The 24,959-nt window shown below is 39.5% G+C and overlaps 2 protein-coding genes across 3 annotated transcripts in view; both read right to left on the bottom strand.

Annotated features, from left to right (window-relative positions):
* ZCCHC7 (zinc finger CCHC-type containing 7) overlaps nt 1-24,959 on the bottom strand; it is a 203,358-nt gene that overhangs the window by 66,191 nt on the left and 112,208 nt on the right. The gene's annotated exons all lie outside the window — the stretch shown is intronic.
* On the bottom strand, nt 18,240-18,566 carry LOC132212790 (U6 snRNA-associated Sm-like protein LSm3). The gene has a single exon (XM_059658778.1). The coding sequence runs from the start codon at nt 18,555-18,557 to the stop codon at nt 18,249-18,251; it is 309 nt and encodes a 102-aa protein (XP_059514761.1). The 5' UTR covers nt 18,558-18,566; the 3' UTR covers nt 18,240-18,248.

The raw sequence follows: 24,959 nt of genomic DNA, 5'->3' as shown, positions 1-24,959 counted from the left end.
ATATTATATTACAAGAGGTCTGGTGCATGAAAATTCGTGCACTCGAGAGGGTGCAGGCCAGGAGCCCTGGGGGAATGTCCAACTGACAGCTTAGGCCCGTTCTCCGTGGACATCCCTGTGGGAGCACACTGATCACCAGGGAACAGCTCCAGCCCCACCCTCCATTGCCCCACCACAACTGCAAGTCACCACAGACCCCCGATCACTATCCCCTCCCTCTGCCCACTGGCACCTGCTTTGAATGGCCTGGCACCACCCGCTTGCCGGACCCACACCACGCCAACCGGACATTCTGCCGTTTTGGTCAATTTGCATATAGGCTTTTATTATTTAGAATGTGTATTATACCACAAAAAAAGTTTTTTTGTTTTTTTTAAATATATCTTATTGATTTTTTACAGAGAGGAAGGGAGAGAGATAGAGAGTTAGAAACATCGATGAGAGAGAAACATCGATCAGCTGCCTCCTGCACACTCCCCACTGGGGATGTGCCCGCAACCCAGGTACATGCCCTTGACCGGAATCGAACCTGGGACCTTTCAGTCCGCAAGCCGACGCTCTATCCACTGAGCCAAACTGGTTTCGGCAAAAAAAAATAAGTTTTTAAAACAAGGTTGGTAAGAATATTTAAGAAAGAGGGCTTTGGATCATTTTTTTCTCTTATGAAAATGACATTGGTCCCAGAGGCAAAGTGCATCTTGCTGCTGATTATAAGAGCTGTCCTGCTTGCGGTCAATATATAGGAATCTACACTAATAAAAGAGAAAAATGGTAATTGGTGTACGACGATACCCTTTTCATTGGCTAATCAGGGCTATATGTAAATTAACTGCCAACTATGATTGGCAGTTAACTGCCAACTAGATGGCGGTTAATTTGCATATGTAGGCACAATGCAGTGAGGCGAAAGGGGAAGCAGGAAGAAGCCCCCTGCCACTGACAGTGATCGGAAACCCAGGGGGGAGCTAAGAGCCGGGGGGGCAGGGCAAAGGCGGCCCTGGGGCCGCCTTTGCCCTGCCCCCCAGCCATGATCAGAGAATCAGGTGCCTTTGCCGCCCTGGCCAGTGATAGCAGGAAGTAGGGGTGGAGCCAGCGATGGGAGCTGGGCACGGTCGAAGCTGGCAGTCCCAGGAGCTAGGGGTCCCTTGCCTGGGCCTAAAGCGGAGCCCACGATCGTGGGGCCGCTGCAGCTGCAGGTCCCCGCTGCCCGGGCCGGACGCCTAGGCCAGAGGCGTCCGGCCTGGGCAAGGGGCCGATCCTGCGATTGGAGGGTGATGGGGGTCAACGCCTGAGGGCTCCCAGTATGTGAGAGGGGGCAGGCTGGGCTGAGGGACACTCCCCCCCCCCCACACACCCAGTGCACGAATTTCGTGCACCGGGCCCCTAGTAATGTTATAAAAAGGAAGGCAGATACATACAAAAACATATATCCTGTACAAGTCCATGCATATAAACCTCAAAAACAGGCAAAGCTAGACAACAGTTTAGGGCATATATCAGTGATAAAAATATGAAGAAAATCAAGGAAAGTATTATCACAAAAGTCAGGCCACCTCTTGAGAGAAGGTAAAGGTTATGTGCAGGGAGCGGCATACTGAGGGCTTCATTGTGCTGGTAATATCCTACATTTCCACTAGGTGATGATTATGTGAGTTGTTTGCTGTATAATCATTCATCAAAGTAGATGTTAAACTTGAGGAGAATATGATGAAGAGGCTTGTCCCACCAGATATCAATAATTAGTATAAAGTGCTAATTCATTCTCTCTCTCTCTCTCTCTCTTTCTCTCTCTCTCTCTCTTTTCCTTCCTCTCTCTTGAAAATCAGTAAAAAAAATTAGGGATTAAAGAAAAGGCACGATGTAGGTAACTTAATCTCAAGTGGTTCAAAACTATATATTTGTGGATATATATATATATATATATATATATATATATATATATATAGAGAGAGAGAGAGAGAGAGAGAGAGAGAGAGAGAGGGTGTGAGCTAGTACACAAATGAATAATAAAGCAAATGAAGTAAAATGTAAATAAGTGAATCTGGATAAAGTGTATACAGGTATTCTTTGTACTATTTTTATTTTTTTATTGTTTATAAATCTGAAATTATTTCCAAATAAAAAGGTTTTTAAAAAGACATCATTAAGAAAAGTTAAAAGATAAGCCACAGACTGGGAGGAAATATTGTTAATACATATAACCAACTGAGGGTTCATATCCAGAAGATATAAAATAGTCCCAAAAATCATTAAGGGGAAAAAAGGACAAAAAGCGAATAGGGAAAACTGTTAAAAGATATGAGTAGGCAATTAACGGCAAAAGATGGAAGAATGATCCAAGATCTAATAAACTTATGAAACGATGTTCAGTCTCACAAGTAATCAGAGAAACAGCAATGTAAACAAAGACAAAACAGGAAACTTTGACAATACCAAATACTGACTAGTAGGTAGATGAACAGGAACTTATAAAATCACGCCTGCAGGATGCTTTGCAAAATCTAGTAAAGTTGGAGATTACCCTACTACCTAGTTATTCTATCCCCAGATCACGGGTCAGTGAACTTTTTCTTAAAAGGCCAGATTGTAAATATTTTAGGCTTGTGGGTCATAAGGTCTCTCAATTAATCAACTCTACCACTGTAGGCTGAAAACAGTCACAGACAATACATACACCAATGGGCATGGCTGCTTCACTGAAGCTTTATTTACAAAAAACAGGCAATTGGCCTGGGGGTCAGTTTGCCAAGCCCTGCTCTAAAGAAATTCTCTCATGTGCACTAAGAGACAGGCATAAAAATATCCATAGCAGCCTTTGTTTGACCTCCATACTTGGGGTTGGGGTCTCCATTATACATTCTCAAAGCACTGTTTTATTTTTTAAAGCAGTTGGGTTCATTTTGTATTCTAAGATAAGCAGACAGTAGTACTTAATACATTTGTTGAAATACCAAATGAACAGAGTGCCCAATGTGATGCCAACATTGACAGAGTTTCATGGTTAAGAGAACAGGATCAACCCTCTGAAAGATTAATTTTTTGATGTGATGAGGTCAGAAGTTAGGAAGGCATTCATGATTTTTGAAGCCTGCTACTTTATGTTTCTTTCTTTTAATTGAATTAATTGGGGTGACATTGGTTAATAAAATGATATAGGTTTCAGGTATACAATTCTATAATACATCATCTGTATATTATATTGTGCTCACTCCCAAGTCAAGTCTCCTCCATCATTATGTACACCCCCGTTACCCTCTTCTACCTTTCCCTCTGGTAATCAACATACTGTTGTCTGTGTTTATGAGTTTTGTTTTTGTTTTTAAACCCTTCACCTTCTTCACCTCTCCTCTCTAACAGCTGTCAGTCTGTTTTCTGTACCTATGAGTCTATTTTGTTTATTTTAATTGGATTCCACATACAAGTGAAATCATGTTATTTGTCTTTCTCTGACTGGCTTATTTCACTTACAGTAATACTCTCCAAGTCTATCCATACTGTTGCAAAAGTTAAGATTTCCTTCTTTTTTATGGCTGAGTAGTATTACACTGTATAAAGGTACTACAGCTTTTTTACACACTCATCTACTGTGCACTTGGGCTGTTTCCAAATCTTGGCTATTGTAAATAACACAGCAATGAACATAGGGCTGCATATATTCTTTTGAATCAGTGTTTCAGGTTTCTTTGGATATATTACCAGAAGTGGAATAGCTGGGTCATATGGCAGTTCCACTTTTAATATTTTGAGGAAACTCCATACTGTTTTCCAGTGCTGCACCAATCTGCCTTCCCTCCAACAGTGCACGAGAGTTCCCTTTTCTCCACGTCCTTGCTTACACCTGTTGTTTGCCCATTTAATGGTAATAGCCATTCTGACAGGTGTGAGGTGATATCTCATTGTGGTTTCAATTTGCATTTCTCTGATGATTAATGACATTGAGTATCTTTTCATATGTCTGTTGGCCATCTGTATGTCCTCTTTGGAGATGTATCTATTCAGGACCTTTGCCCATTTTTAACTGGGTTGTTTTTTTTTGGTGTTGAGTTGTATAAGTTCTTTATAAATTTTGGATATTAATCTCCCACTCGGTTGTCTTTTCATTTTGTCGATGGTTTTCTTTGCTGCGCAAAACCTTTTTAGTTTGATGTAGTCCCGTTTGCTTATTTTTTTCTTGTTTCCCTTGCCCTACTTTCTGTTTCTTTGCAATACTTGATAGATTTGGAACTCATGTATATCTTTTTTACCGGGTAGATAAATATGGTTAGTTAGTCTCTTTATTTTATAATAGTTTGTCTGTCTTAAGAGCACTTTAGAGATACCAAGGGCTTTTACAAAACCCTCCCAAAGAGTTTCCTATGTATTAGTCTCTATGCTAAGCACTATATGGGAATTAAAAGGCTAAAAGCACAGTTCTTGCTCTGAGGAATTTACAATTAAGTTAGGGTACAAAGTTACACACACAAAAAATAAGGACAAAGCCAGCACATGGAAAAAAGTGAAATAAACAACAAATGTCACTGATTTCTTTAGAGGGAGATTTAAATCTCTTATTTGCCTAGACTACTAAATATAAGCATTTCTAATCCTAAATAGGAAAAATTTTAATGTGTTGCACACCCACCAAAAGCCCTCAGTCAATTTCCTAAAATGTAACTACAACATAGTAAAATGCTTGTATCTATGAAATCACTTTAGGAAATAAAATGCAAAAATGAGCATCCTTATCATAAAGCATTTAATATACTTGTTAACAAATGGCACATACAATTTGCTTGCCATAGCATAAGATAGCAGGTAACAGCAATAAATAAATTTGTTAGAAAAAATGCAAATTAAAGTTTACCATGAAAAAACAAGGGAACTTTCTGTAATGAATTTTCACTCCATAAGTGAGGTGGCACTTAAAGTTAAGGAGAGGAGGAATGTTGAATTAGCCAGCTTCACTTGTTGAAAGAAATTATGGTATAGTCAAAATGTCCAAAGAAGGGGAAAACTATTTCAGAAAAAATATGAAACACAGACAAACTAACAGTACAACTGACTTCTGATTACGAAAATTTTGATAAATTACTGGGAGGGAAATAGTGTTTTAGGGTAAGAATTGCAAAATGGAATTTTACCTTCCTGTTGTTACTTTTGCGAATCTCTTTATGGTGTTTTGTGTTTTTTTTAATCCACTTGATTTTTATTTTTAAAATTTTTTTCATTATTATTTTTTTAATGTTTTATTGATTTTTTAGAGAGAGGAAGGGAGCAAGATAGAGAATTAGAAACATCGTTGAGAGAGAAACATCAATCAGCTGCCTCCTGCACACCCCCCACTGGTGATGTGCCCGCAACGAAGGTACATGCCCTTGACCGGAAAAAAACCTGGGACCCTCCAGTCCACAGGCGAACACTCTATCTACTGAGCCAAACTGGCTAGGGCTTTATGGTGTTCTTGATGTTCAACCAGTTATATCTGGAAGGTAACTTTAGATTTTTACATACTGAATTTCTGAGAAATAATTTTGAAATTATCTATATGAACATATTAAGACACAGAAAAAGTTTCATGGGATTTGCCTATATATTTAATTTATCCATTTGGAAAGGCTTTAAGAAATAGGTCATAAGGTTCATTAAAATAATCTATATTTCTTAGCTAAAATAATTAGTATAACATCTAAGAAGTCTGTGATTTTGATGACCTGTGTTGATCCTTAGAGACAGAGCTCTGATTGAGGTGAAATGAATCTTCCTAGTTTTCTATTGTCATGTTACTAGCCAAACTGATGTACTCAGCCATAGAACAAATCTTGTTCTTCTATTTTCTACTCCTTGTATTTAGCATTTCCTCTTGAATTGTTTATTTCTGGGATTTTCCATCTAATATTTTTGGACCACAGCTATTAAACAAAAATCATAAAAAGCAAAACCACAGATAAAGGGGGGGGGGAAACAACTGTAATAGGAAAGATAATCTAGCCATATCATATTTAAAGTATTCTAATTCTATTATTTGGAATCCACAAATTCTGTAAGGTGGTAAATTTAACTTAATATTAATCATAATTCTGGGAATATAAATTCTAATATGTGCTCTACCTAACAATTGTCAATCTGTGGATTTGTACTTTTTCTGTCAATCTAAAATTAAGTCATATGAAAACACTGATTTTATTTCATTATAATAAAGGTATATTCTGCCCCCCCCCCAATCCTTCTTAAATATGGTAATAAAACCTTACATTACTAGGCATTTGCATTTGGGAAGGTCATTGCCTACTTTCTTAGGTGAACTGTAGAAAGTTAGATAATTTTAGTTTAAAGAAAAAAAGAAATAAAAGTGTCATTTTTACCATGTTGCTATAGAAAGTACAGTTTCTGCTATCTTCTTCCAGTCTGACCTTAAGAAGTAAATGTGGCATTATGGCAGGATCTTGAGGAAGAGGTAGGATTTCAACATGCAGGAATCCAGAGAGGAGATGAAGGAAGAGAAAGATAGACACCCCAGAAAGAGCCTGATTGAGAAGGGGAAAGAGGCATCAAGTGTGGAAGACTGAATCATTCAGTAAGGCATACAGGCTGGAAAAACAGATGAGGACCAGATCACTGAAGGGTTTAAATTCAAGGCTAAACAGGCTATGCTTAATTTTATAGGCAATGGGGAGTCACTAAAGGTCTTTGAAAAAGGGAAATCCATGATGAGGTCTCTATTTTAGAAAGACCAGTCCAACAGCAATATGGAAGGAACTAAAGGAAAGAGAGCGAAGTGACAAAGTGACAGTTTATTATTATAATAGTCTGGGTAGAGGAAAGGCATAAAGGTTTTAACCACTATAGCAGTGATGGCAAACCTATGACACGCGTGTCAGAGGTGACACGCGAACTCATTTTTTGGGTTGATTTTTCTTTGTTAAATGGCATTTAAATATATAAAATAAATATCAAAAATATAAGCCTTTGTTTTACTATAGTTTCAAATATCAAAAAATTTCTATATGTGACATGGCACCAGAGTTAAGTTAGGGTTTTTCAAAATGCTGACACGCCGGGCTCAAAAGGTTCGCCATCACTGCACTATAGTAACATGGGGAAGGGAGAAGATGAAGGACATTACCTAAATAGAATCAAGAATATTTGGCCTTTTCCAGAAAACCATATATAGGACTTGGATAATACCATTTCAATCAAAACAACCCAAAATTTGAAGATGGTAAAAAACAAACAAATAAGCAAACCACATCTACTAGTAGAAACAACTGACTGAATTGAATTGGGGATGGGGAGATGAGGAACTTTCTAATGCGTTCTATGCACTGATCCAGGGAAGTAAAGATTTTAGTCCTGTAAGGCAGTCATTTAATTCAAATTGGACTCTACCTACCTTTTTTTAAAACTGAAGGTTTGAAAAGAAGAGGGCAAATGTAAAAAGATTCAGTCCCACACAGCAAAAAATGAGTTATGTGCTTGATCCAGCTTGCTGAAAGACTCCTTTCTCAAGAGTATTATCTAGGGAAGAGATTCATAATTGCTAAATGGATAGCCGCAGTTCTATCCAGGAGGAAGAACATCTGTTTTCTCTCCTGATGGGATACAGGTTTCCTAGGCTACCAAATTTATCCTATACCCTACACTGTCACACACATACATAAATTCAGAAATACAAACTCAAATGCAAGAATAAGCAGATCAAAGCTGTTTTGTTACAAGTTAACTACCAAACATTAGGAGAGCCCTGGTCTTTTATTTTAAACATAAGGCTTTTTTTTTTTAATATATTTTATTGATTTTTTACAGAGAGGAAGGGAGAGAGATAGAGAGTTAGAAACATCGATGAGAGAGAAACATCGATCAGCTGCCTCCTGCACATCTCCCACTGGGGATGTGCCCGCAACCCAGGTACATGCCCTTGACCGGAATCGAACCTGGGACCTTTCAGTCCGCAGGCCGACGCTCTATCCACTGAGCCAAACCGGTTTTGGCTCAAACATAAAGCTTTTAACATCTCTTTTCTTGAGCAATTTCTTCTCTGATGAGAGTTCAAGTCTAATTTTCACGAACAGGACCACAGAAAGAGCATATTGAAAGGTTCCTAAGCAATAACAAGTGAGACAAAGGTCTAGTTGCTGCTTGAAATTTGTGGTGCTAGCTCTGCATCTTTATGAGGAAATACATCCAAAAACTATCATTTGAATCTCAGGTAAAAAATTCATAAAATAAAGACTGATATATGAAATGTCTACTTTCCTAGTCCTTGATAGTTTGGAGGTAAGATTTAATGAGGAAAAAATATTTAAATATGTAAATCCTGTTTTCTATTATGCTACACACAATAGAAAATGCAGTGAGTTGCACTAAAATGATACAATTCACTGCCCTCCCCCCACAAACAAATAAGTTGAAAATCTTTATCAGTGTACAAGTTTGACAAAGACATATAATTAAGTAATTATGAGAAGAAAAATTAAGTCTTCCATTAAGTCAGTTTAGCATGGGCTATAATACCATTTTTCCCTTTGGTAATGTGGATTAAATTTTGCATGTGCATTTTTATTTTATAAGTAATACCACTTTACATTCGGGCACCATTTAACAGTTTACCAAACATTCTTCTCTCTCTTTATCTTCACAAGCTTCCATTATGGAAACGAATACTTCCATTTTATAAAGGAGGAAGCTAGGCAAGTTTGTCATACAAATAGTGACCTAGCAGGGGCTCAAAATCAGGGGTTAAACTTTTAAATAATATCATCAATGACAAGCAAAGAGGCTTGATAAATTTTAAGATTTTGTAAGAGTAAGGCATATATCAAGTTAAAGAATCCTGTTCACTTATTTATCCATGGTCACCAAATTCAGGTCAGGTCTTAGCTATCTATAAATCTTTACTAAGACAAAATAGACTGGGTAGGGGATAAAGTGGCACATGATCTGCTCCTGTTGTGAATAATTACTTCCCACAATTTTGTCTTTATTTTCAATATTTACTTTTTAAAAATATTTAAAAATATTGATTAGGGTTTTAAAATATTTCAGATCTGAACTAATTGGCTGGGTTTTTTTGTTCTTACTTGAAAATGAAAAGAAATTCTAGCTAATTCTGAGAGGACTCTTCAACTATGCAAATTAGTCTTTGCACCTGTAATCTTCTCCAAATGCAATAGTTCTATTACATAATGAAATTGGCCAAGTTAAAAAAAAAATGACATGAAATTATCTGAAAAGTAAAATGACTAATACATGAAAAGGTTTAAAGATTTCCATCTCTAGTCTTTTGATTTCAACTGTAGGAAATATATATTAGTACCTTTCCTTAGTAAACAATGACATATACTGACTTATTAAAATAAATCATGAAAAGCCTTATATGTATCTTTAATAGATATATCAACTAGTAGCAAGCTACAAATTTAACTGGGAAATATAATAAAAACCGGAGGGGTTTTTTTTCCTTTCCATTTTTAAAATACAAGGGTACACAGAAAGAACTCCTGGTAAATCAAGAAAAAAAGCAGGTATAAATTGCTACATTTCAACAAGGAAGTGAAATTCTTTTCAGTATTCTGGTTTTATAGTTCTGGTTAGTACCAAAGTTGATGCTAATCCTGCAGGTCTACAGGCCAGAGTGTAAAATAAGTTAGGAACAGGCTTATAAGAAATAAGACACAAAGAGGTTAGAATGGAAAACTAAAAACAGAAATGTCTAATGGTTTTAATAATTATCATTAGTAAATTCATCTCCAGCATAAAATTATTTAACTAGAGCAGGGAAAATGTGATGCCCATTTTTAAGAAAATATATAAGAAATAGCTTCCATGAAAAGAACATCTTGGTTAATCCACTTATTTAAGTAGTTTTGAAAATCATTTTTCCCAGGGAGGGGTGATCATACACTAAGAAACATCTTTAAAGTAAATCATAAGAATTTAGTAAACAAAGGAATAGCACAGATTGTACTCATTAAGACTTAAGTAATGGGCAAAAATCTCAGGTGGGAAGAATGCCTACATGTGTGAGAGAGAAGATGGCCCCATCATTTCTGTCAACAATGTCTTTTTAGAAAAAATGAAAAGAAGCTAGAACAGAGCTTTACGTTGCACATTCACAGACTAGGATAACGTTGGTATCAAAGACACAATTAAAACATCTATTTATTTGGCAGAACGTGGTTTTTCCTAAGGACCCACTGGGAGTTCTAGATGGCGCAGATGACCAGGAGAGGGCAGCTCACCACTGCGGCTGTGAGTAAAGATGTGAATTCCTTTATTTGCCATCAAGGGGAGACTCGACCTTACTTACAATTGCCATAATCAAATAATAATAAGTGAAGATACTGCCCTTGAAAATTCTAAACAGATAAAGTATAATAGTCCTTACCAGTATCCAGTAAAAAAGATTTCTGAGACACAAATTGGAGTTCATAAGATAGGATGAGGCTCAAGTTCCTGACCGTCTCAGGTGAGCAGAATACACAGAACTGGCAATTATAGTCATTATTACTACTAATGTAGATTTACTGTTTTTTTTTAATACGCCAATGCACTTTTTATATCTGAACTTCATTAGGATGAAGCTAAAATAACCAACAATTCATATTATATACACCAATGCACTTTTGTAAATAGCTACTTTCTTACAATTTATCTAAATTTTCAGATATCCAAACTTTTACCAAAATAATTCACAAAAACAAATGAACATAATCAAATGTAATGTCTCACACATCAATCATTTGGAAAAAAAATACCTCCTTGTACTTTCTCTTGGATTACATGCATCTTTTTTAAAAATGCATTTATTAATTAAATTGGGGTGACATTGGTCAACATAAACATATAGGTTTCAAGTGTGGGTTTCTTTGTTACAGGATCTGTATATCACACCATGTGCCACCACCCAAAGTCACCTTATATTAGGTCGAGGGTGGGGGAGAAACAGGTACACCCATCTTTGAAATAGTTTGTTTTTAATCTTCTTGTTACTAACTAAACTTGAAGATTTGTATTGTCAAAAAAACGACCACAATGATCATTTAGACCTGCCTTGTTTTCAATCGAAAGTATGATAAACAGTTGAAACTTTTCTAATGTTAGAAGACTGTATAAACTGGCATAGTTCCATTCAAAGAGTATGAAGATGACACAATCTGAGCACAGAGAGCATGGTAATTTCTTTATCAAGAATTATAGCCAACATAACATAACAACTGGAAGAAAATAGACTATAAGTCTTATTTTTAATCCTCACCTGAGGACATGCTTTTATTGATTTTAGAGAGAAAGGAAGAGAGAGGGAGAATCATCGATGCGAGAGTGAAACAGAGATCAGTTGCCTCCCTTACGCACCCCAACCAGGGATCGAACCTGCAACCTGGATTGTGGGAAGAGCTCAGGAGATTTATCTCAGTGCAGTGGCGGATGCAATGGCGTGAGCGCACTCCGCCTATACAAGCTTCCTCGGCACACGGGGAAGTGGCAGCGCCCGCCTGAGTAAGCCCCCTAGAGCCCCTACATAGTACCCTAACTTTCCTACCATTGGTTGCCCTAAGGATGCTGTAAACTTCTGATTGGTCCAGAAAGTTATATATGTCGCTGTACTAAACAATAAAGTTCAGATCTGCGTCTTGAACCTGATCTCCGGAGTCGGGCATGCTTCGTTAGGACTCCGTCGGCCTCACCCCCGTGGTACCCCCTGCCTCACTGGATATGTGCCCTCAGGGAACCAAATCCACAACCTTTTGGTGTACAGGACAACACTCCAACCAACTGAGCCCTACTTGCCAGGGTGACTATAAACCTTTTAATATTTATTTTTATCAGTACAGTAGTTGCTGCTGTTTACCTTAAATAAAATTAGGAGATATAATGAAACAAAACAAAGACATACTGAGTACATAAGTAGTTAAAAAGTAATTGTTTAAATACAGAATTTTATTTCCTTGTGAGTTTCTGATTTGAGGCTTAAAGGCAGTATTTCCAAGGCTTTTTTGTGTCATGGTGTCCGAAGCAAATGATGTTTGTACAGCACATTAGGGTAAATGGACAAGGGCACTTTAAGTCAGAGACAGCCTGCCCCAAAAATCTGAATGTCCCAGGTCCTGCCGGGCCACCCTCTGTATCACCATGAGAAGAGAGGGACTCAATATGTTGCTCACCTGCAACTTATTCCCGTTATAGCAATGGCTGTGGCACCTTAATTAGAAAGTTAGAATATAAGTATCTTTGGCCAAATATATGGGAATAAAAGGAGGAGCAAGCAGGAGCTGCAATCCTAGTTCACTGAAGATACCGTTTCACACGACAGAAAGTGTATTATGGGAAGCAAAGGCGCAGCAGAGTATAAACTGGGGTCTGTGTGTTGACTTTGACTTCTTTACCTTTCATATACACTGATGATTTCAACTTCTGTCCATCTTAAAAAATTTTAAAAGCATTTAGAGAAACTTCCTCTAAAAACACTATTGCAGTTTTAAAGAAGAAAAAAAATGGGGCTATAGGGCACATTTTTCTTAATTTTCTTCTTTAAAAATCTCTCTCCGATGGATACAAGATTAAGGGGGAAAACTAGTTTCAGCAAATGCCAAAACTGTGGTTTCTAAGCACTGAGGACCAGTAGACTATGTATGAACACATAATTTATCAAGTCACTAGGGGTCAGATGTAAATAATAATCCATAGTCCCCTTCCCTTTAACCAAAAAGAAAAAAAAGAAAAAAAAAAAAGGAAATCAACAATAATAAAATTCAAATGGTATTAAAAGAAAGGTAAATAATAAAACACAGCAAATAAATGATGGTGTAACTAATTAGTCTGAGCTCCATTGCAAAGGCCTGCTTCTTGGAACCCCAGCTTGATTCATAGTTACAGTTCTGGCTGCTAAGGAGTTTAGCTTCCAGAAGCCCCCTAGAGAAGCAAAGTCAGCCAACACATGCATGGAAACTACCAGATCGCTGTCCCTAAAGACTGTATAGGCCCCAAATAGTTCATCTTAGGGAAGTACTGAACAGCTCAATTTAAAGGCAATTTGGCAGCAAACTTCTTCATAAAATTAGACAGGGACAGTTTATTGGGTATGCAACCTGACAGTTGCACAAGGGGCTTGAATTAATACTCCACTGTTGCCATTTTGGAACTCTATATTTTTGAACTTGTAGTAAGTGAAGGCCAATGGGAAAATGAAACACCAGCAAAGGAAATATGCCAAGGGTCAGCGTATGCACCAAGCAGTTGGCCTTGGCTGCCCAACTGAAATGTGCACAACTGGGGCAGTTTGGGGTACCACAGAGCACTCAAGGGTCAGCCAGGACTGAGCCCACATGGGTACTGGCAATAGTGGCAGTGGTCACAGGAAAAAGGAGGGGCTCTCTGCGTACGAACAGCTACCTGTCCCTGGGACCTGTCCCAGTAGCATATACACAAATATTACCTCTTTAGCCTGAGAGCCAGGACAGGGTGTGCCAGTGCTCAGACAGTGAACTTGGTCAGCAAATTATTACAAAGTAAAAGCATAACATGGCATTAGCATGTTAAGGAGTTACTAGAATTTTTAAAAGAATTTAGAACCTCAAGTTTGAAAATCAACGTAACATCGCAAAGCAATACCCACAGGCTTAGAAAAAGACTTAAAGATTGTGACATTTGATGAAAAAGAACACTATTTTCATATGAAGCTTTGGATGAACCAATTATTAATGAGGAAGACAATTTTAAAATTAATTTTCCCTTATAACTGAAGATGTAGCGATAGAATGTATAACCAGGCATTTTGAATTATATACCAGTCATAAAACCACTTTGGTTTCCTGTACATCCTCCACAAGTTTTAAGAAATGGCAGAGAAAATATTTAAATGCCATAGTTTAAAACTGCACTCAAAATTAAATCCACACAAAACTGATTCATATAAAGTTATTTTTAGAAAAATTGTTCTATAAGTCATCAGCTCTAGATGTTCCCAAGTTTATATTCGAAAATAATCAGAAATGTATCCTAATGTTATCAAAGCTTAGCCTATAAAAAGTTCTTAACAGCTCCAGTTACAACTGCATCATCAGAAAGACCCTTCTTAAAGTTAAAAATTGTCAATAAAAAAATTATTTACAATCTGGCATTTGCCAAGACTGACTAACGTTATTTTCAATTATATCCATTAAAAATTAAGTTGCTAGTCCTGGCCAGTGTGACTCAGTTGGTTGGGCATTGTCCCATGAACTGAAAGGATGCCCGTTTGATTCCCAGAGTACATGCTCAAGTTGGGGGCTTGATCTCTAGTAGGGGGCGTGCAGGAGGCAGCTGATTGTTGTCTTGCTCTCACATAGATGTTTCTCTCTCTCCCTTCCTCTCTCTCTATAAATCAATAAAAAATCTTTAAAAACAAATGAAGTTGTTAGAAGTATAAATTTTGACCTAAGAAATGACAGAAAAGCAGATGAGAAAAATCAAATGATAAATAAAAAATGTCACACTGATAAAGTATTATAATATCTACTTTTATATAAAATCATAACCCCCAAATATTTTTTATAATTTGTAGCTTTATGTTGTTACTCGTGCATTGCTATTACCTCCATTATGCTTTATAAGAACATATCTACACTAATAAAAGAGAAAAATGGTAATTGGCGTACGACGATACCCTTTTCATTGGCTAATCAGGGCTATATGCAAATTAACTGCCAACTATGATTGGCAGTTAACTGCCAACAAAGATGGCGGTTAATTTGCATATGTAGGCACAATGCAGGGAGGCGAAAGGGAAAGCAGGAAGAAGCCCCCTGCCACTGACAGTGATCGGAAACCCAGCGGGGAGCTAAGAGCTGGGGGGCAGGGCAAAGGCGGCCCTGGGGCCGCCTTTGCCCTGCCCCCCAGCCATGATCAGAGAATCAGGCGCCTTTGCCGCCCTGGCCAGTGATAGCAGGAAGTAGGGGTGGAGCCAGCGATGGGAGCTGGGCACGGTCGAAGCTGGCAGTCCCGGGAGCTAGGGGTCCCTTGCCTGGGCCTAAAGCAGAGCCCACGATCGCGGGGCCGCTACAGCTGCGGGTCCCCGCTGCCTGGGCCGGACGCCTAGGCCAGAGGCGTTAGGCTTGGGCAGGGGCGGAGCCTGCAAACGCGGAGAGCTGGGGGTCCCCTGCCCAGGCCTGACACCTCTGCCGGAGGCCTCAGGCCTGGGCAAGGGGCCGATCCGGTGATTGTTGATCGGAGGGTGATGAGGGTCAACTCCTCTGGCCGAGGCATCAGGCCTGGGCGGGGGGCTGAGCCGGGGATTGGGGGGATATGATGGTCCCCTTGCCTAGGCCTGAAGCCTGGGTCAGAGGTGTCAGGCTTGGGCGGGGGGTGGAGCAAGCGATCAGAGGGAGATGGGGGTCCCCTGCTCAGGCATGATTCCTGGGCCAGAGGCCTCAGGCCTGGGCAAGGGGCCGATCAGGCGATCGGAGGGTGATGGGGGTCTACGCCTCTGGCTGAGGCATCAGGCCTGGGCAAGGGGCAGAGCCAGCAATCAGAGGGGTCTGGGGGTCCCCTGCCCAGGCCTGATGCCTGGGCCAGAGTCATCCGGCCTGGGCTGGGGGCAGAACCAGTGATGGGGGAAAATGAGGGTCCCCTGCCCAGGCTTGAGACCTCTGTCAGAGGCGTCAGGCCTGGGCAAGCGGCCGATCCTGTGATTGGAGGGTGATGGGGGTCAACGCCTGAGGGCTCCCAGTATGTGAGAGGGGGCAGGCTGGGCTGAGGGACACCCCCCCCACACACACACCCAGTGCACGAATTTCGTGCACCGGGCCCCTAGTTTTTAAATAAAAAATTATTAAAGGTTAGTACCTTTAACTGCACTTTCTTCCTGCTTTTTAAAGAGGACCCTGCATTTTCATTTTGTACTGAGTCCCACAAAATAGGTAACCAGCCCCACCTTAGGGAGGCTAATTCAGTAATTCTTCTCAATGCTTGGCTGTTGTTTTGCAAACCTCTCCTGCTTCTGGAGGGCAACCTTAACAGTTATCTATGCCCTCCACTACCAGTTTTGTCCTGACTGCATCTCTGGCCACCTTGCTCTATTTTACCTTCTATCTATGCTGTGATTCCCAAACCTGTAATCTTGATCTCAAAGACCAGGATTTTACCCATTTTACATTTTTCTCCCCTATCCCTCCAATTTGTTGAACAATATCCTTTTATTCCCTAAATTCAATCAGTCATTACATAAGTCTTATTAGATCGCCTTTGGTTTGACTCTCAATTCTGTAACTTAATCCCATATTCACTGTGATCATCCTAAACCAGTGGTTCTCAACCTTCCTAATGCCATGACCCTAAAATACAGTTCCTCATGTTGTGGTGACCCCCAGTTTCATTGTTACAAATTGAACATAATTAAAGCATAGTGATTAATCACAAAAACAATATGTAATTATATATGTGTTTTCCGATGGTCTTAGGTGACCCCTGTGAAAGGGTCGTTCGATCCCCAAAGGGGTCGCGACCCACAGGTTGAGAACCGCTGTAAAGCTTTTCCTCCTAATGTACCTCGAAGAGAAGTCTTACTACACAGTATCTTTATCATCTGAAACTCATAAGCTCTTGAAAAACCAGTAGAGGAGATTCTGATGGAAAAATCACTTATTTTGCAACTAAAGAAATTGAGGAACAGAGAAGTAAAGCACACTGGTCATAATCACAATGAAAACAAACTGCTCAAGCTATCGAGAGGGGGTCTGATTGCATAACATCCTCCATTATATCATGCTAGCTAGTCTTATGAGTATTCCAATTTGCAATAAAACTTTCCACAGATCAATTTCTCATCTAAGACCTTTTATATATACTGCCTAAAAGATAAATAAAGCTCCTAAGCTTAAATTTTAGGATCATCAACCCAACCTCCTCAAATTAGGTTATAATCTATACTTGAAACCATTATCTCCTACTGTTCCAACACTGCTCTATACTTCAGTCTTTCATCTAATTGCTAACCTAACAAATTTCTGTCCATCTTATAAGGTGGAACTCAGCCAAATGACACCTCCCTTAGGATGTCTTACTTGATTTTTCCGGTCAAGAAATAGTCTTTTATTACTTTGACTTTCTACTGAAGTTTATATTTATGTACACGCAACAAACTTTCCTAGAAGGGAGGTTCCATAAAGACTCGTTTCAATAGCATCATGAGATTTAGCAATGAATCAATATCTCGTTTAGCCTTGAGGACACAGCTAGTCCCACCATCCATTCAAACATTTATTACCTACCATGTACTGGTACCATACTAAGTTTTGTGGAGGCTTATATATGAAGTCTAAGGACACCAGATAAAGATGCAGGACTAACACATGCATGCATAGCTGCTCCTTCCCCAAACTCTACTAATAATGACAGTAAAGGAGTTTAAAGAGTCAAATGTCTCCAAAGTCCTCTTCCTACTCTTTGCAATTAATCTTATCTGTACCTCAACAAATGACTACAAGTTTACTTTCTGGAGGTAATAAGTAAAAAAGGTTTCTGAATTGTGGCGGGGATAACAAAAGGAAACACAAAGATTAAGCGAACATATACTCAACGGATTCTGAGACCCACCTCATCACTCTTCCCCAACTTGGCTCTTAGAACACTGTCACCAAACTCTTGAGGAAGATGATCTAATACTTTTTCTCTTTTCCAAGGATTCTAACTAACCTAAAAGTTAGTCCTAAATATGTTCACATAGGGGTTCTCCCAGAGAAGAAAATCAGCTAAATTTCCCTAAATGAAGTAATAAACATCCAAAACATGCTCTGGGTATTTAATCTGTTAAGTTTCCCACTTTTAATCACAAGCAAACAACTAAGAATTATCAAGTATTTGATAAATATCTGAAATGAAAGCTAAGGCCAACTGAAACAAAAAAACAGAAAAGGCAACTTGGATGAAGCATACTACTTAGAGATAAGGAAATTAAAATAAAAGTATAAAGAGTATTTTCCAATAGAAAATATTGTACCCATAAGTTATGTCCTCCAAGTTGCTGTTTTTTTTCTTTCTTTTTTTGTTTTTTTGTTTTTTTTGTTTTGTTTTGTTTTTGTGATCACATTTATTGGAAGGGTTGGAGAAAAATAAAAATGCCATTTAGCTTTAGAATTTGTGAGTTATGTGCAAATAAACTCATTTCAGGAGCAGAAGAATCCTTGGTCATTTCTTAGTATCAAAATTTACGCAGGTTTCTCTTTTGAATATCTTCTACCTTTAAAGACGCAATCATATAAAGTCTCCTAATTTCCACACAGGATATATTCTTTGTTTCAACCAACTCTCAATGGAGGGGCAACTAGGACAACACCATCTCCCCGGACAAAAAGCATTGGAATATTCCGTTTTGTTGATTTATATATCTCTTCATATGTTTCTTCATCAATTTCTATAGTAGTCACAGTTTCTTCCACATCTCCCAATATCATATTTAAATGTTGATCATAAGCATGTAATCTACCTCTAAGCTCTCTGTCATTTCTCATTTTCACATAAATTCGCTCATCCAGGCTGAGCCTGATAAGATCCAGGGGCTCTTCTACAGTGTTGGTAGTTTGTTGCTGGTCCACGTCATCCGCCATGTTTCAAACCCTGCCCTGTTTTTTTTCTTAAACTTAGTTTTCTATATACTTCTCATTAAATTAACCAAAAATATTTTTCATTAAATTTTCTCCTACCACACAGACACAAAAACACACAGATAACAGAGAGACAGACAAGCAGGCACATAAACATAATCACTCATCCTTAGAAAATAGAAAACACAACAGCAAAGAGGAAAAATTCAATCGATGTATGGGAAAATAAAGTTGAGGAACTCTCCCACAAAGCAGAGCAAAAGTAAAAAAAATTAGAGCACCAATTCAGAAGGTCCAATATATAAAAAACAGATGTTCTAGAAAGAGAGAACAAAGAAAAAGAAGGGGAGAACATCCTGAAAAAAAATAGGGCCCTGGCCAGTGTAACTCATCACCTGCACCAAAGCATGGCAAGTTTGATTCCCAGTCAGAGCACAATGCCTGGGTTTTGGGCTCAATTCCTGGTAGGAGGCATGCAGGAGGCAGCTGATCAATGTTTTACTCTCACTTTGATGTCTGTCTGTGCCTCCCTCCCTCCCTCCCTAGAAAAAAAAATCTTTTAAAAAAAATTAGAAACCATTTCCCAGAAAGGAAAGACATGTATTTCCAGGTTGAAAGGACCTAGCAGCACCCTACATAGTAGGTGAAAAGAAATCCAAAGAGAATCTTATATACTTGCAGAGATTTAAAAAGAAAAAGCACATCACATTCAAAGGATCAGAAATCAGAATAACTTAAGGCATCTCGAGACTGGAAATTAGCAAGCAATGGAGCAATGCTCTCCTTTTCAACATAAGAGTTCTACCTTTATGCATCCTTTCTCAGGACATTACTGGAGATGAACGCTTTCAAAATGAGTACACAAACCAAGGAAGAAGATGAAATGGGATATAGGAACAAAAGCTCCACCACAGGATAAAAGCAAAAGGAATTCCTAGGGTGATAGTAAAGAGACATCCTAGTTAGACAGTGGGCACCAGCTGGTATATAGGGCAACCCGACCAGGATGAAGCAGTCAGAATTCCTCCAGAAAGATAAAAAACTGACAAAAACCTCCAAGTGTTTGAGCACCCTGGGAGAAGATTTAGAGAATTTAAAAAGAATTTTGAGTTGATTTAGGGATAAGCACATGGAAAACTAAGTAAACAACAACAAAAACAAGGCAAAAATGTGGGATGGGGGAAGGTAGGAAAATACAATGAAGGAAATTCATGATTTTACCTAGTGATTCAGCTATTCAATAACATTTATGTAGTCATAATAATGTAAAACACTGACTCTAATCTAACCTAAAAGACAATGTAATTATATAGGGAAGATGGAAAGAGTGCCTGCACGGAGTGAGAACAGAACGAGGTAAAGATAAATCCCATCTTCTATAATGAGAAGTCTATAGAAATTTCTAAAACTGGAAAGTCAAGAATTACAAGAATGTAACTAAGAGGACCAGAGGTAAAAAAACAAAACAAAACAAACAAACAAAACAACAACAACAACAAAAGAATCAGCTAAAATAATTGACCATATTGACTTTGGGCAAAGGTGAAATGGCAGTGTTGGTAGGTGATAACAGAATGCTGTCCTTCACAACAAAATCTGGAAACCATTGACTTTTTGAAGCTATATGAAAGTATAACTTGATAAGCATTAAAAAATACTTAAGCCGCCCTTGTCAGTGTGGCTCCATTGGTTGAGCGTCAGCCCAAGCACTTGTGGAAAGGTCATCAGTTAAGTTCCCGGTCAGGACACATGCCCAGGTTACAGGTTCAATCCTTGGTTGTGGTGCATACGTGAGGCAACCAATCAATATGTTTTCTCTCACATTAATGTTTCTCTTTCTAAAATAAATTTTTAAAGACATATTTTAAAAAAATAGTAATTAAGCTATTGAAGGCTTAAACAATAGTGGAAGAGATTCACATGTAAACTGATAATTATAAAACAGGATTTAACAGAAAATGGCTGGATTCTCATATCTAGTCCTATTTTCAGTTTGATGGTGATATTCTGTTTTGGTTGAAGAAAATGAAGATAATCTGGCCTCACACAGATATGCAGTTGGAAAGGGAACTGAATTTCAACAATTATTTAAGATAACTGTGGATATTGTTCTTTAATACTACACCAAACTTAACAAGTAGTAGTTTCTTAAAAATTAGTTACAATGTGAAATCTGAAATTGATCTATCTTGCACCTTGAATGGATTTTTCATCCATGTATGATTTTATAACATCATGTATTGGTCATGTGGAAAATATTGGTTCACTGAGTTATACTTTGTGTGCACTTCCCATTTCATCATACAGAATATTTAAAAGACATGTATTGAAGCATTCAGATTTAATAAAATTAATTCTTTTTATTCATTCATCAAGAACATTTTTAAGTGAAACTAGCCTTAAAAAAACCTGTGGGTGTGCAGAAATGAAGAATATAGTATCATTATGGTTTGGTGCAATTGCCTTGATTTGTGCTAAAGAGCCAGCAATTTTACTCATCACTGCTTTTACACCATCAGTGCAAATGTCAACATAGTAAAAAATGCAAATAACTTCTTAGTATTATTATGAAGATAGATTTCACCTCAAAGACCCTCTGAAAGGACTCAGTGACTCCCAGAGGTATACAACTCACACTTTGAGAAAAACTACTGTAGATCATTGGCTAATATAAAGAAAGAGGTATATAAAGCCAATAGGTACTTGATGTTTTTTAAATTTGGGAAGAAAAACAAAGACCTATGACCTACAATAATTTGTAAATTCTGCTGATTCATGAATCTGAATGGCATGACCAGCAAGGCTGTTGTATGGAAGCAATTGAGTAAAATTAATCAGTACTGATATGTCATCATGGTTTCATCATGTAAATGATAAAAGTATTGTTTCTTTGTAAAAACAAAACAAACAACACAAAATAAACACACTGCCCTTACTAAAAAGTTACCTGCTAGAGTCTATCTGAACAAGTAAATTAAACTTATTTGTTGGAAGAAAATATGTGTTATATGGAATAAAGTAAGAAAATATAAGGAAATACATGGTACAGTGATGAATGTTAATTTACAATTTTACAATGATCTCAGGATCTTTCCCACATCACTGTTAAGAATATTTAGCTAAGCTGAACCGGTTTGGCTCAGTGGATAGAGCGTCGGCCTGCAGACTCAAGGGTCCCAGGTTCGATTCCGGTCAAGGGCATGTACATTGGTTGCGGGCACATCCCCAGTAGGGGGTGTGCAGGAGGCAGCTGATCGATCTCTCTCATCGATGTTTCTGACTTTCTATCCCTCTCCCTTCTTCTCTGTAAAAAATCAATAAAATATATTAAAAAAAAAAAAAAGAATATTTAGCTAAGCCGAAACCGGTTTGGCTCAGTAGATAGAGCGTTGGCTTGCGGACTGAAAGGTCCCAGGTTCGATTCCGGTCAAGGGCATGTACCTGGGTTGCGGGCACATCCCCAGTAGGAGATGTGCAGGAGGCAGCTGATCGATGTTTCTCTCTCATCGATGTTTCTAACTCTCTATCTCTCTCCCTTCCTCCCTGTAAAAAATCAATAAAATATATTAAAAAAAGAGATTATTTAGCTAAGCTAAGAAGCTCACTCATTAAGTCTTACATTTCTTGCATTATAAAACCTACTGTGTGTCATCTAATCCCACTTGAAATGAATCAAATCCAAGAGCTAAATATACCTATGTAACCAATATGGATTCCCAAAGAGCAGAGTACAGCACTATCATGCTCATCCATTAATACCTATTTAATTATTTATAAATTTTATTTTCCTGATGTGGCTGAATTCTAATGCCCAATGTTGGCAAATATCAAACTATAAACATACCAGCAAACACTAGTTACAGGGCAGCAGCAGTAGCAACAATGCCGGCAGTCTTGGTGATTATTAGAACCATCATTCATTTGTATACTACAGTTTAGCAGTACTTTCAAGTCCTTTATCTAATTTCAAGTATATAATAATTCTTTTTAAAATATATTTTATTTATTGATTGATTTTAGAGAGGGGGAGAGGGAAGAGAAAGGGAGAGAGGGAGAGAGGGAGAGAGGGAGAGAGGGAGAGAGAGAGAAACGTCGATTTGTTGTTCCACTTATTTATGCATTCATTGGTTGATTCTTAAATGCACCCTCACTAGGGATCAAACCCACAACCTTGGCACATAGGGATGACACTTTAACCAACTGAGCTGCCCAGCTAGGACTCAAATATATAATTCTTTAGATAGAGATATTACCATATTAGTAATAAACGCACATATTAGTGGGCTTAAACCCAAACCTTTGGCTCCTTTAAGTGCTTTTTCTTAGATTCTATCATTTAAAACTCTCTAGTCATGATCATTCCTTCTGTTCTCTCCCCTTTAAAAAAACAATTGATATTCATAATAATGAACCTGGGATCCTCAAAATCCAGAGTCTTCTGAATTTCCCCAGAAAATGTTAAAACAAAACAAAAGGTTAACAGCACTTTAAAATTTCACAATTCTTTGTAACTTGACCACAAAAGCAGTAATTTCGCATTAAGGACAACTCTTTTTCTACTCCCATATATCTAAAATACAGAGACAGACCTTCTATTCACACCACCATTATTAATGGATTCTGATATATATTCCAATCATTAATAACACTCATATACAGGGGGGGCAAAAGTAGGTCTACAGTTGGTTGTATGGAAAATAATATAATCCTATCTAATAAAAGAGAAACATGGTACTTGGCGTACGACCGCTACCCTTCCCATTGGCTAATCAGGGCAATATGCAAATTAACTTCCAGCCAAGATGGCGGCCGGCAGCCAGGCAGCTTGAAACTAACATGAGGCTTGCTTGCTTCAGTGATGGAGGAAACCAACGTTCCCGCCTGCCGCTCCAGGCCTCTGACCTGCAACTCTAAGCAACTATGTAACAAATATAGAAGCTAAACAAAACCCCAGAAACCTGCTTTAGTCCGCAGGGCTTCAGCCATCAGGATCGCAACATTGTAAACAAAGGCCAGAAACCACTTTCAGCAGCAGAGGCCTAAGAGCTGGAGCCAAGCCTCAAAGCTAAAGCTGGCCCAGAATAAAAAAGAAAAAAAGGAGCGGTTGGGAGCTTCCGTCACCCGCCAGCCTGAAAACAGCCCTCAGCCCCTCACCCAGGCTGGCCAGGCACCCCAGTGGGGACCCCCACCCTGATCCTGGACACCCTTCAGGGAAAACCAGCCAGCCCCCACCCATGCACCAGGCCTCTATCCTATATAGTAAAAGGGTAATATACCTCCCAGCACCAGGATCAGCGGAGCCGTGAGGCTTCCCGGCACCGGGATCAGCGTGACAGGGGGCAGCGCCCAAACCCCCTGATCGCCCTGCAGCTCTGTGTGTGACAGCGGGCGGGGCCACTGCCTCCCTATCCACCCTGCTCTGTTCGTGACAGGGGAAGGCGCCCCAACCCCCTGATCAGCCCTGCTCTGTGCCTGATAGGGGGGAGCTCCCCAACCCCCTGATTGCTCTGCGGCTCTGTGTGTGACAGGGGGCAGTGCCCCAACCCCCTGATTGGCCCTGCTCTGTGCGTGACAGGGGGTGGCGCCGCAACCTCCCCATCGACCCTGCCTTGAGTGTGACGGGACGGTGCCCCAACCCCCCAATCGGCCCTACCCTGAGCGTGACTGAGGGTGGCATCGCAACCTCCCAATCCGCCCTGCTCTGTGCATGACAGGGGGCGGCGCCCCAACTCCCCAATCGGCCCTGCTCTGAGCCCGACCAGGGGCTGCACCTAGGGATTGGGCCTGCCCTCTGCCACCCGGGAGCAGGCCTAAGCCAGCAGGGCGTTATCTCCCGAGGGGTCCCAGACTGCGAGAGGGCACAGGCCGGGCTGAGGGACCCCCCCTCCCCCCACGAGTGCACAAATTTTTGTGCACCGGGCCTCTAGTCTATATATATAAAAGCTTAAGCGACCGGTCGATTGGTCGCTATGACGTGCACTGACCAGCAAGGGGCAGATGCTCAACGCAGGAGCTACCCCCCTGGTAGTCAGTGCGCTCCCACAGCGGGAGTGCCGCTCAGCTGACTGAGGGGCGCCAAAAGCAGGGCTCACAGCTGGGCGCCACAGCCCAGAGACCACAGCAGAACAGCAGTGAGCCTACTGAGCAGTGGCGGCAGGTGCAGTGGGACCAGGATGAGCAGGAGTGGCAGGCGGTGTTGGACAGCCAGTTTTGGCCCTATCCCTGCAGGCCACACTGAGGGATCCCACTGGTGCACAAATCTGTGCACCGGGCCTCTAGTAATTAATAATAATACGAAAATAAATTCTGTTTCACATACTTACAACTATAAACCTACTTTTGCCCCAACCTGTATTACTATTACTAACATAATAAAGGAATAAAAAAGAGGCTTTGACTAACATT

The sequence above is a fragment of the Myotis daubentonii genome, chromosome 11 (assembly GCF_963259705.1).
Source record: "Myotis daubentonii chromosome 11, mMyoDau2.1, whole genome shotgun sequence".
In the NCBI taxonomy this organism is placed as follows: Eukaryota; Metazoa; Chordata; class Mammalia; order Chiroptera; family Vespertilionidae; genus Myotis; species Myotis daubentonii.
This window is presented reverse-complemented; position numbering and strand designations above follow the sequence as displayed.

Excerpts from the sequence above, each read along its gene's own strand:
- LOC132212790 (XM_059658778.1), bottom strand. The coding sequence starts at position 18,557 with ATGGCGGATGACGTGGACCAGCAACAAACTACCAACACTGTAGAAGAG.